This window comes from Oncorhynchus masou, chromosome 29, assembly GCF_036934945.1.
Source record: "Oncorhynchus masou masou isolate Uvic2021 chromosome 29, UVic_Omas_1.1, whole genome shotgun sequence".
In the NCBI taxonomy this organism is placed as follows: domain Eukaryota; kingdom Metazoa; phylum Chordata; class Actinopteri; order Salmoniformes; family Salmonidae; genus Oncorhynchus; species Oncorhynchus masou.
In genome coordinates, this window is record NC_088240.1 from 29,746,851 (window position 1) to 29,759,956 (window position 13,106).

General features: G+C 42.0%; 1 protein-coding gene across 1 annotated transcript; it reads left to right on the forward strand.

Moving 5' to 3' along the window:
- The first annotated feature begins 1,924 nt into the window (after positions 1–1,924).
- LOC135519296 (sterile alpha motif domain-containing protein 9-like) lies at positions 1,925–12,826 on the forward strand. Its single transcript, XM_064944444.1, has 4 exons — positions 1,925–2,294; positions 3,245–3,307; positions 3,413–3,483; positions 7,126–12,826. The coding sequence occupies exons 3-4, from the start codon at positions 3,478–3,480 to the stop codon at positions 11,659–11,661; spliced, it is 4,542 nt and encodes a 1,513-aa protein (XP_064800516.1). The 5' UTR covers positions 1,925–2,294; positions 3,245–3,307; positions 3,413–3,477; the 3' UTR covers positions 11,662–12,826.
- Positions 12,827–13,106: the final 280 nt, after the last annotated feature.

Genomic DNA, 13,106 nt, shown 5'->3' on the forward strand with positions numbered 1-13,106 from the left:
CCTCGATGACAGCTTTGCACATTCTTGGTGTTCTCTCAACCAGCTTCATGAGGTAGTCACCTGGAATGCATTTCAATTCCAAATCAAACTTTATTTGCCATATGCGCCAAATACAACAAGTGTAGACTTTACCATGAAATGCTTACTTACAAGCCCTTAACAACAGTGCAGTTCAAGAATAACAAAATATGTAAAAACATTAACAATATTGCACAATTGGATGGGAGAATGCAAAACATCAGCCATGTTCTTTGGCTCCATCTTATATAAGATATGTTCCTTGTTAAAGGTTGTGGAATTTCTTTCCTTAATGCGTTTGAGCCAATCAGTTGTGTTGTGACAAGTTAGGGGTAGTATACAGAAGATGTCCTTATTTGGTAAAATAGCAAGTGCATATGATGGCAAGAACAGCTCAAATTAGCAAATAGAAATGACAGTCCATCATTACTTTAAGTGATGAAGGTCAGTCAATATGGAACTTTTTTTAAAGTTTCTGTTCTTTGGTCTGATGAGTCCAAATTTGCGATTTTTGGTTCCAACCGCTGTGTCTCTGTGAGACGCAGAGTGGTGAACGGATGATCTCCGCATGTACGGTTCCAACCGTAAAGCATGGAGGAGGTGGTGTAATGGTGTGGGGGTAATGGTGACATTGTCAGTGATTTATTTAGAATTCAAGGCACACTTAACCAACATGGCTACCACAGCATTCTGCAGCAATACGCCATCCCATCTGGTTTGCGCTTAGTGGGATTATCATTTGTTTTTTAACAGAACAATGGCCCAACACACCTCGAGGCTGTGTAAGGGCTATTTGACCAAGAAGGAGAGTGATGGAGTGCTGCATCAGATTGCTTGGCTGTCACAATCACCTGACTTCAACCGAATTGAGATGGTTTGGGATGAATTGGACTGCAGAGTGAAGGAAAAGCAGCCAACAAATGCTCAGCATATGTGGGAACTTCAAGACTGTTGGAAAAGCATTCCAGGTGAAGCTGGTTGAGAGAATGCTGAGTGTGCACAGCTGTCATCAAGGCAAAGGGTGGCTATTTGAAGAATCTGTCCCATCTCTGAACTGCCGTACAGACTCAGGAGAGGTGAAGGTCGAGAGCCGTGCATCCTCCAAAACACAACCCAGCCAAGCCACAATGCTTTTTGACACAACACCCACTTAACCCGGAAGCCAGCCGTACTAAAGCACCGTACACTTAGCGACTGTGTCAGTGTGCATTGCGCCCGGCCCACCACTGGATGGGACAGGAACATCCCTGCCCTAACCTGGACGACGCTGGGCCAATAGTGCACCCCCACATGGGTCTCCCAGTCATGGATGGCTGCAACAGAGAACTGGATTCGAACCAGGTTCTCTAGTGGCACAGCTTTAGACCACTGCGCCACTCGGGAGGCCCTTTCCATAGACCTTTTTGGTTACTACATGATTCCATGTTATTTCTTAGTTGAGATGTCTTTACTATTATTCTGCAATGTAGAAAATAGTCCAAATAAAGAAAACCCTTTGAACGAGTAGGTGTGTCCAAACATTTGACTGTTACTGTATGTTTGCAAAGTAGATCCCTAGTCTGGATTTTCATATAATTTGTGTAGAGAACAGGGAATAAAACTCAATACAGCACTACATCAACAGTGCATATCCATTATTTTCAGGTCAGTAGAAGAGATTTTTACCTTTATTTAACTAGGCAAGTCAGTTAAGAAGAAATTCTTATTTTCAACAACGGCCTAGGAACAGTGGGTTAACTGCCTGTTAAGGGGCAGAACTACAGATTTGTACCTTGTCAGCTCGGGGGTTTGAACTTGCAACCTTCCGATTACTAATCCAACGCTCTAACCACTAGGCTACGCTGCCGCCCCGATGTAGCACAGAAGATGAGTTTCGTTTCAATTGAAACGCGCCGAATTGAGGAAGTCGAAGGAAGGGAATAAAACTTTTCCAGAAGAGACGGACAGCTGAAGCTCACCTCCGCATGCCATTTTTTCAGTATAACACATACTCGTTTAAAATACCTATTTCAACCAAGTCTTTGAAAATCTGTAATATTTCTATACTAGTGTTCAATTTAATTGGTTTGGAAAGACTTGCTATTATTTACACCATATTTCAGCGAAGTCGAAAGCTTGCCAAATTGCCAACAGACCACGGTCCCCATCTTCCGCATTTTTAGGTTTATTCTCTTTCGACCTAATCGAACAATTTCCACACCGACCGTCGTTTCTGCTTACCAGTGAGACCGAAAAACTATTTCATGTTGCTGTCAGGAAAGCTATAATAATGAAAGGTAAGTTTGCAGTTTTACATAACGTTATAGGCTACATAGACAACGTTTTACATTATAAAATATGTTCAGTCTGAAGTATCGGACACCTCTCGCAGTTAGGCTATACATTATCCGGATATTACATACATTTCTAGAGTTAATGCCATTAAAACGCCTATTTGAACCGATTTTCGTGCATTATGAAAATCAATGACATGATGCATATTAAACATAACATATAAAGCCTAAACTATAAGCCTAAACTATAAGAAAAGTGGTGGCCTACACTACTTTTTAAATATTTAAAGCCTCAACACTCTTAGTTAAATAATTAAATTCTCAACACTCTTCGTTCGTGTTTCAGCCAAGATGCAGCCCTGCCACACTTGCTATAAAAGTGAGAAATGGGTCTGGAGAAATGTAACCACTCTCAAATTGATAGAGAGAGCTGGTATGGTTGCAATGACGGACAGCCCATGAGATCAACATGTTTACACACATTTGAACAAGAAGGCAGTTTGTTTACATGGGTCTAAATTATATTTGTTAAGAATCAATTAATCTTAATTGACATGACTACTGAACAGCAGTTAAGATTGTATTTCTGTTACATGGTATTTACTTGGTACTTAGAAATGACATGGTAAAAGTAATGCATTTTTTAAATCAGCCGTACATTTGCGGTTTTGTCTGTTCTCTCCTGCACCAACCTGATTTTCACAACCACATCTTGCCTTATAGAGTGGCTGCTATAGTAGGCATTCAGAGACTGAATCCAAACTGAATTGCTTAATTTCACTTTTGTTTCACTTCATGATTTAATATATTAATTGAAACTGGTTGTGTCTGTAATGAGGGGCATGAAAGCGATTGGATCAGCGAGTGTGCCACACCTTGGTTAGAATGTTTGTGGTGGTATCCTTACAGTTTCACAATAATATAATCTACCCTTCCTGGTTATATGTTTACAGCATGTTGCAGCTACACAGCAGCACAGCATTTATGCGGAAATGGTGAAAACAGAAAACAAAGTGGTAAATCACGTTTTTTGTTTCATGGTATTTCTCTCTGGCTTATTCAATGGGTGACTGACTATATTGCATTTCATGTACTAAACTATTTTTCAAATTTTCCATCAGTTTGACTGAGAAACCAGTCAACTGACAAAGATCCAAAGGATTTCAGTAAGGCTGAACAAGTCCAAATGGAGGTATTTATCACCTAATTCATAACAAAAATAAGAATAATATTTACTGTACCAGTTTAACACTTTTCTGTTTACTACATGATTCCATATGTGTTAGTTCATAGTTTTGATGTCATCACTATTATTCAAGAAAATAAATAAATAATAAAGAAAAAACCTTGAATGAGTAGGTGTACAAACTTTGGACTGGTACTGTATATATACACTACTGTTCAAAAGTTTGGGGTCAATTAGAAATGTCCTCGTTTTTGAAAGCAAGGCACATTTTTTGTCCATTAAAATGACATCAAATGGATCAGAAATACAGTGTAGAAATGTTTAATGTTGTAAATGACGATTGTAGCTGGAAACGGCAGATTTTTTATGGATTATCTACATAGGCGTACAGAGGCCCATTATCAGCAACCATCACTCCTGTGTTCCAATGGCACGTTGTGTTAGCTAATCCAAGTTTATCATTTTAAAAGGCTAACTGATCATTAGAAAACACTTTTGCAATTATGTTAGCACAGTTGAATACTGTTGTTCTGATTAAAGCAGCAATACAATTGGCCATCTTTCGACTAGTTGAGTATCTGGAGAATGAGCATTTGTGGGTTCGATTACAGGCTCAAAATGGCCAGAAACAAAGTACTTTCTTCTGAAACCCGCCAGTCTATTCTTGTTCTAAGAAATGAAGGCTATTGTGTCCGAGAAATTGCAAAGAAACTGAAGATCTCGTACAACGCTGTGAACTACTCCCTTCACAGAATAGCGCAAACTGGCTTTAACCAGAATAGAAAGAGGAGTGGGTGTCTGTGTTCTTTTGCCCATCTTAATCTTTTATTTTTATTGGCCAGTCTGAGATATGGCTTTTTCTTTGCAACTCTGCCAAGAAGGCCAGCATCTCGGAGTCGCCTCTTCACTGTTGAAATTGGGACTGGTGTTTTGCGGGTACTATTTAATGAAGCTGCCAGTTGAGGACTTGTGAGGCATCTGCTTTTTTTTGCTTTTCTTTTGAAAACAAGGACATTTCTAAGTGACCCTAAACTTTTGAACGTGTGTGTGTGTGTGTGTGTGTGTGTGTGTGTGTGTGTGTGTGTGTGTGTGTGTGTGTGTGTGTGTGTGTGTGTGTGTGTGTGTGTGTGTGTGTGTGTGTGTGTGTGTGTGTGTGTGTGTGTGTGTGTGTGTATGTATGTATGTATATATGTATATATACATCTATATCAGCAAAAAAATAAACTCCTCACTTTCAACTGTTTATTTTCAGCATACTTAGTTAATAACATGTAAATATTTGTATGAACATAACCAGATTCAACAACTGAGACATAAACTGAACAAGTTCCACAGACATGTGACGAACAGAAATGGAATAATGTGTCCCTGAACAAAGGGGGGGTTCAAAATCAAAAGTAACAGTCAGTATCTGGTGTGGCCACCAGCTGCATTAAGTACTGCAGTGCAACTTCCCCTCATGGACTGCACCAGATTTGCAAGTTCTTGCTGTGAGATGTTACCTTACTCTTCCACCAAGGCACCTGCAAGTTCCCGAACCTTTTTGCGGGAATGACCCTAGACCCTACCCTCCGATCCAACAGGTCCCAGACGTGCTCAATGGGATTGAGATCCGGGCCATGGCAGAACACTGACATTCCTGTTTTACAGGAAATCACGCACAGAACGAGCAGTATGGCTGGTGGCATTGTCATGCTGGAGGGTCATGTCAGGATGAGTCTGCAGGAAGGGTAGCACATGAGGGAGGAGGATGTCTTTCCTGTAACGCACAGCGTTGAGATTGCCTGCAATGACAACAAGCTCAGTCCGATGATGCTGTGACACACCGCCCCAGACCATGACGGACCCTCCACCTTCAAATCGATCCTGCTCCAGAGTACAGGCCTCGGTGTAACGTTCATTCCTTCGACAATGAACGCGATTCCGACCATTACCCCTGGTGAGACAAAACCGTGATTCGTCAGTGAAGAGCACTTTTTGCCAGTCCTGTCTGGTCCAGCGACGGTGGGTTTGTGCCCATAGGCACTGTTGATGCCGGTGATGTCTGGTGAAGACCTGCCTTAGAACAAGCCTACAAGCCCTCACTCCAGCCTCTCTCAGCCTACTGCGGACAGTTTGAGTACTGATGAAGGGATTGTGCGTTCCTGGTGTAACTCAGCCAGTTGTTGTTGCCATCCTGTACCTTTCCCACAGGTGATGTTCGGATGTACCGATCCTGTGCAGGTGTTGTTACACGTGGTCTGCCACTGCGAGGATGATCAGCTGTCTGTCCTGTCTCCCTATAGCGCTGTCTTAGCGCAAGTCGGTTAGGACATCTACTTTGTGCATGACACAATATCCTGAAAAGCTGCTCAGCAAGGAAGAAGCCACTGTTCCAAAACCACCATGAAAAAGCCAGACTACGGTTTGCAACTGCACATGGGGACAAAGATCGTACTTTTTGGAGAAATGTCCTCTGGTCTGATGAAACAAAAATAGAACTGTTTAGCCATAATGACCATCGTTATTTTTGTAGGAAAAGGGGGGGGGCTTGCAAGCCGAAGAACAGCATCCCAAACGTGAAGCACGGGGGGGCAGCATCATTTTGTGGGGTTGCTTTGCTGCAGGAGGGACTGGTGCACTTCACAAAATAGATGGCATCGTGAGGAGGGAAAATTATGTGGATATATTGAAGCAACATCTCAAGACATCAGTCAGGAAGTTAAAGCTTGATCGCAAATGGGTCTTCCAAATGGACAATGACCCCAAAGCATACTTCCAAAGTTGTGGCGAAAAGGCTTAAGGACAACAAAGTCAAGGTATTGGAGTGGCCATCACAAAGCCCTGACCTCAATCCTATAGAAAATGTGTGGGCAGAACTGAAAAAGAGTGTGCGAGCAAGGAGGCCTACAAACATGACTCCGTTACACCAGCTTTGTCAGGAAGAATGGGCCAAAATTCACCCAACTTATTGTGGGAAGCTTGTGGAAGGCTACCTGAAACATTTGACCCAAGTTTAACAATTTAAAGGCAATGCTACCCAAATACTAATTGAGTGTATGTAAACCTCTGACGCACTGGGAATGTGATGAAAGAAATAAAAGCTGAAATAAATCACTCTCTACTATTATTCTGACATTTCACATTCTTAAAATAAAGTGGTGATCCTAACTGACCTAAGACGGGAATTTTTACTAGGATTAAATGTCAGGAATTGTGAAAAACTGAGTTTAAATGTATTTGGCTAAAGTGTATGTAAACTTCCGACTTCAACTCTATATATACACTACCGGTCAAATGTTTTAGAACACCTAGTCATTCAAGGATTTGTATTTATTTTTACTATTTTCTACATTGTAGAATAATATTGAAGACATCACAACTATGAAATAACACGAATGGAATCATGTAGTAACCAGAAAAGTGTTAAACAAATCAAAATGTTTTATATTTGAGATTCTTCAAATAGCAACCCTTTGCCTTGATGACAGCTTTGCACACTCTTTGCAGTAGTAGTATACTCATCACATATTTGGCTTGTGGGTAGAGATGAATATGCGCTAAAACACCAACAAATGTTGAGTAAACCTGCTCAATTGTGAATGATTTTGTTGTTAACATCTTTATGGCTTATGAATTTCAATCAAATCAGCCTATTTTTCTTTTCAGAATGAAGAGGAAGGCAAACCAACTGACCTGCCAGATGAGATTAAGGATTGGAATAAACATCACGTGAAACAATGGGCTCTCAACAAGGCTTGTGTGGATGGTGAATCTGCAAATATCTTGCTTCAGCAGAACATTAATGGGCCCAGTCTTTTACTTTTAGAAAAATCTGATTTACTAGAGGTGGGTGTCACACTGGGGCCTGCAAAGTTGATCATTCACAAGAGGGATGAACATTTGAAATTTAAGAAAGAGCAGTTGAGTAGCCCAACAACAAATCAGTCTGGGAGACCGTGCAAGCCGTACCCTTTTCATCGACACCATGATGCCTGCAGATACAAGGCGAACAGCGTTCTTGATGTAACAGAATCCGGTGCATCAGACTATATCGAACCCTGTCATGAATATAAAGGATACATCCATATGTCAGAGGCAGCTGTGGAGAGCAAAATGAAAAAGTTCACTGATGAGGTTATTCGATTTGCAGCAGCCTGCATGAATAGCCGCACTAATGGCACCATACATTTTGGAATTGGTGACAAGCCAGACTTTGTTCATGGGCAAGTTTTGGGAGTTAGCGTCCCGGACAAAGAGGCATATGTCAATGCTCTGCCACAAGCCATTGAGGGTCATTTTGAGTATAGACATATCCAGACAGCCAAGATGTGCATCAAACCACCTCGATTTGTTGAGGTTCTCAATCCTGATATGACATCCTCAGAGAAGTATGTGATAGAAGTGGACATCGTGCCAGACTTTGTGATCTGTCAAGAGAACTTCTATCACGTTTTCCTCTTGAATACAAGGAAATCAAAGAGGAAGTCCAAAAGCAAAGAAACAGAGAAAAAACTCTTCTTCATTCGTGATCACAGCAGCAGCAGGGATCTCCTTGCACTAACCACTTTTGCCAAGCCAAAGGAAGAATACAATAGGTTTCTTGACGATGTGCCACAGCTGTCACTGCTAAGAAAACAAGCGGAGGAAAATCGCCTTAGTGTGGTTAAAAGTAGTGTCCAGGGCTCCAGACTAAGTGAAATGATAACAGGTGGATCCCAATCCTTAGACAAGTCCCACTTCGAGCGGTATTTGATAGTGACAAACAAATCACACTTCGTTCAATTGGAATCCCTGGGATTTATTCCTGAACTAAACCCAACTGCTGTTTTGGACTTTGACCCTGAGTCGGCAAAACATGGATTGATTAAGCACTTTGAAGACCAGAGTACAATAAATATCCACTTGCCAGTACAATATAAAATCACAGAGGCTGTTGAGGACATTGCTAGCAAGCTAAAACTGACTCGAAACACCAGCTGGATCCTCTGCAATGGGGCTATCGAAATAGAGAGACCCTCAGATGTAGATGACTGGTTAATAGAGAAAGGAGCGTCTGTACGAAATGTGATTTCATTTCTGTGTCGGAGAGATGTGCTACCACACAAGAGATTCCTGGTTATTTTTATATTGCTGTCTACTGTGAATGAGAAAATGGACCCTCTGCTTGAGACCTTCAGCACATTCTGGCAGGAGCTCAGAGGAACAGAGCAAATACTTTGCATCTGTGAAAATGAAGAAGCATTCACCTGCTGGAGGGACCTGATTGAATCCCGCTATGGATTAGACATTAAAGCAAGATCAATCTATGAGCTCAGTTTTGCTGAAGTTAACGGCACCGTCCTCAGCCTGTGGTCAGACAACCGGAAATCCAGCCGTTTCCTACCCTGTGGAGGAGGCAGCAAAGTGATGTTAACAAAGAAAGAAGAGGGCAGCCTAGACATCCTGAATGTTCTGTGTGTGAATCAGTGTGAGGGAGGAAATGAAGACAAGGCCATCATACAGGAGAAGTTCTACAAAGGAGGAAAGGTGTTATGGTGGAACTTCTATTTCTCTGAGCAGCCAGGATCCATGCCATTCATCAAACGGGACAAGTTTGACTTCATCATGAACACTGTCCTACCAGCTTTGAGCTCTTTGAGAAAAGCTTGTGTGTCCTTCAAACTTTTGCATGTCCCAGGATGTGGTGGAACTACACTAGCCATGCATATATTATGGGCACTGAAAGACAAGTTCCGTTGTGCTGTTCTGAGGGACAGAACCGCGGATCATGTTGTTGTTGCCGAGCAGGTGGTCAAGCTACTGATGTATGAGACAACAGAACAATCGTCCCGGATTCCTGTGTTGCTCATGCTAGATGACTTTGAGGAGATGGATGATGCATATGATTTGCAGCAGCTCATTGAGAAGGAATGTGTCAAGAAGGACATTGGATCTAGGTCCCCGCAAGTCATTCTACTCAATTGCATGAGGGCTGAGTCTTGGGAGAAGACTGAATCAACTGAAGACACTGTGTTCATTGGCAATAACCTCTCTGAAATGGAACAGAGGCAGTTCGAGAAAAAACTGGAGGAGATTGAGAAGACCTACAAGAATGCAGACACATTCTACGCTTTCATGATCATGAAGAAGAACTTTTCACCCGAGTATATACAGGGTGTGGCTCGCAACACCCTAAAGAGCTTCAACATAAATCACAAACATGCACAACTCATTGCTGTTCTGGTCTTGTTGAATGTCTACTGCAAGGGTGCAACACTCTCAGTCTCTCTCTGTGAAGAGTTTCTTGGCCTCCAGACCAAGCCATATAGTGGGTCCTCTGATGTTAAGGCTGGATTTGGGAAGTTTTCCACTCTAGTGACCTGCTGCACAGAGGAGGCTGAGGTTGTATTTGAGGCAGTGAGAATGATCCACTCAAGCATGGCCGTGCACTGTTTGAAGGAGCTTACAACCACATACAGTGTAACCAAAGCTGAGATCACTGATCTACTGCTCACCACAGACAAGCTTTATGAGTGCATACAGGGCAAAAATAAACTCATGAAGGATGTTCACACCATGTTAGTGAAAAGACATCACTCAGTCAAGAGTGAAGATTCTCAGTTTTCACCTCTCATCCAGGATATTGCAAAGGAGACACCAGGTGTTGAAGAAAATGTTCTATTCAATGCAGCCAAGCGCTTTGAAAAAGATGCTGTCATCTCTCAGCTTCTTGCCAGATACCAATACCTGAAGAAAAGGGATTTCAGGGAGGCAAAGGACTGGGCAAAGAATGCAAAAGATCTTTCCAGAGATAACTCCTACATTTCTGACACATCTGCACAAGTGATCAAGCATGAGCTAAAGAGTGAAATACAAAGTGACAAAGAAGATCCCATAAAACCTGAAAGGCTCAAAGGCTATCTTAGAACGGCCCAGTCAGCAACAGAGGCCTTCAGGGATACACAGGACATTGCAAAGAAGGAGGCTACTCTGAGAGTACAAAACAAGAGAGACAACAGCCCTTTCAACACTGCAGGGTGCCTTGGAGAAATTCAGGTTGCAGTCATCATCATCAAAATACTGGAAAAATGCCCAGTGTTTTCTTCAGGCAATGTCCGTCATGACATTCTGAGTGAAGTTCTGTCTGGCAAAATTACAATCCAAGATGTTGCGAGGAATGATTCCAGACGTAACAAACATGCCTCATATTACTACATTCTCAATGAATTTGAAGATCTTCTGTACAACCTTAAATATAACATGAAGAGGCACTTTGATTTTCTTGACAGCTTTTATGTCAACTTGGGTCCCAGGTTCACCCTGAAAGACAGTCGAGAGGAAAGAACTCGACAGGAGCTCTTCCAGTGCTTTCAAAGATACAGTGACCTCTTTTGCAAGACAGATTCCACAGAACTAATGAAAAACAAGAACCTGAAAATCAGCATCCACATTCACAAGGCAAGGCAATTTTTGGAGAGTAGAAAAACTGATACTCATTCAGGGATTCTGGATTGCCTCTCCAACGATACCTCAGGTGACATGATGCAAAAGATAGTCCTGCAGTATGACTTCATTCTGAGTAAAGATCCTGAAAGGAACGTTAGAGAAGTGGTCAATTTCATCTATGCCAATGTTGTGCTAAGCTGTGTCAAACCTGAATCTCAACACCTTCGCCCGTATAAGATCCTCATTGATCTTCTTTGCCAGGTTCTTCAAGGTCAAATCCCATATGGTGAAAGTTTAGCATTGCACTTCATTGCTGTAGCTCTGCTGTGGCCACAACATATCCTCATGTCACAAACAGTGGCATCTCCGAAGTTGGGAAGCTATGTGTCACAGATGAGAACATCATACTGGAATGAGATGAAATCTGTTTTCAATGGAAAGTTGCCTGTTGTCCATTTCTTCTTGGGGAAGAAGCCGGGCTATGCTCGCCTAGTTTGCCTTAGGGAAATCATGTGGTGTGTAAGACCAGAAGAAGACTTTGATTCACTTTGGACAAATGGCAAAATATGGAAGCATGAGAGAGTCAAGGAGCTCCTTTGCAGAGTGACAGGAGAGGTACAAAGGAGATTAATTCTGGCAGATACCAGGAACGCAGGCTTAAAGATAGAAGTCAGTGCAATGTACAAAAGTCAACTCTGTGGAAAAGAGCAGGGATCAAAAGTATCATTTTTCATTGGGTTCTCGATGAAGGGCCCACTGGCTTTTGACATCGATTGAAGAAGAGCCCAATTGATATGCAGTCAGACATACACTACCATTTTTTGTACATTAAAATAACATCAAATGTATCAGAAATACAGTGTAGACATTGTTAATGTTGTAAATTACTATTGTAGCTGGAAATGGCAGATTTGTTATGGAATATCTACAAAGGCGTAGAGGCCCATTATCAGCAACCATCACTCCCGTGTTCCAATGGCACGTTGTATTAGCTAATCCATGTTTATCATTTTAAAAGGCTAATTGATCATTAGAAAACACTTTTGCAATTATGTTAGCACCGCTGAAAACTGTTGTTCTCATTAAAGCAGCAATAAAACTGGCCTTCTTTAGACTAATTGAGTATCTGAAGCATCAGCATTTGTGGGTTTGATTACAGGCTCAAAATTACCAGAAACAAAGACCTTTGTTCTGAAACTTGTCAGTCTATTTTTGTTCTGAGAAATGAATGCTATTCCATGCGAGAAATTGCCAAGAAACTGAAGATCTCGTACAATGCTGTGTACTACTCGCTTCACAGAACAGCGCAAACGGTCTCTAACAGAATAGAAAGAGGAGTGGGAGGCTCAGGTGCACAACTGAGCAAGAGGACAAGTACCTTCATGTCTAGTTTGCGCAACAGACGTCTCACAAGTCCTCAAATGGCAGCTTCATTAAATAGTACCCGCAAAACACCAGTCCCAACGTCAACAGTGAAGAGGCGACTCCGGGATGCTGGCCTTCTAGGCAGAGTTCCTCTGTCCAGTGTCTGTGTGCTTTTGCCCATTTTAATCTTTTCTTTTTATTGGCCAGTCTGAGATATGTATTTTTCTTTGCAACTCTGCCTAGAAGGCCAGCATCCCGGAGTCGCCTCTTCACTTGACATTGAGACTGGTGTTTTGCTGGTACTATTTAATGAAGCTGCCAGTTGAGGACTTGTGAGGCGTCTATGTTCACCGACTCATTATCACAGGGCTCTCTCCCCCCGATGCTAACCCAAGCCTCCATCTCGTATACTTAAGAAAGATAAAGATCCAGCGGAATGTGGTGGATATCGGCCCATTTCACTTTTGAACGCTGATGTTAAATTATTAGCTAAGGTTCCAGCATGTCAGTTGGAACCCTGCCTTCAGGATCTCATATCTGATGATCAAACGGGTTTCATTAAAGGGTGACAACTGTTTTCCAATGTACGATGGCTTTTGAATATTATACTGTCTCCCATCTCCCCAGACCCCCGAAAAGTTGTTTCTCTTGATGCGGAGAAGGCTTTCGACCGGGTGTAGTGTGATTATTTATTTAAGATTTTGAGAAGATTTGGTTTTGGGTCCAATTTCATCTCATGGATACGTCTGCTCTATTCTGCTCCTACGGCTAGTGTACACACAAACTTGCAACATTCAAAATACTGACCCCTCTCCATAGGGACCCATCAAGGGTGCCCTACGTCCCCGATCCTTTTT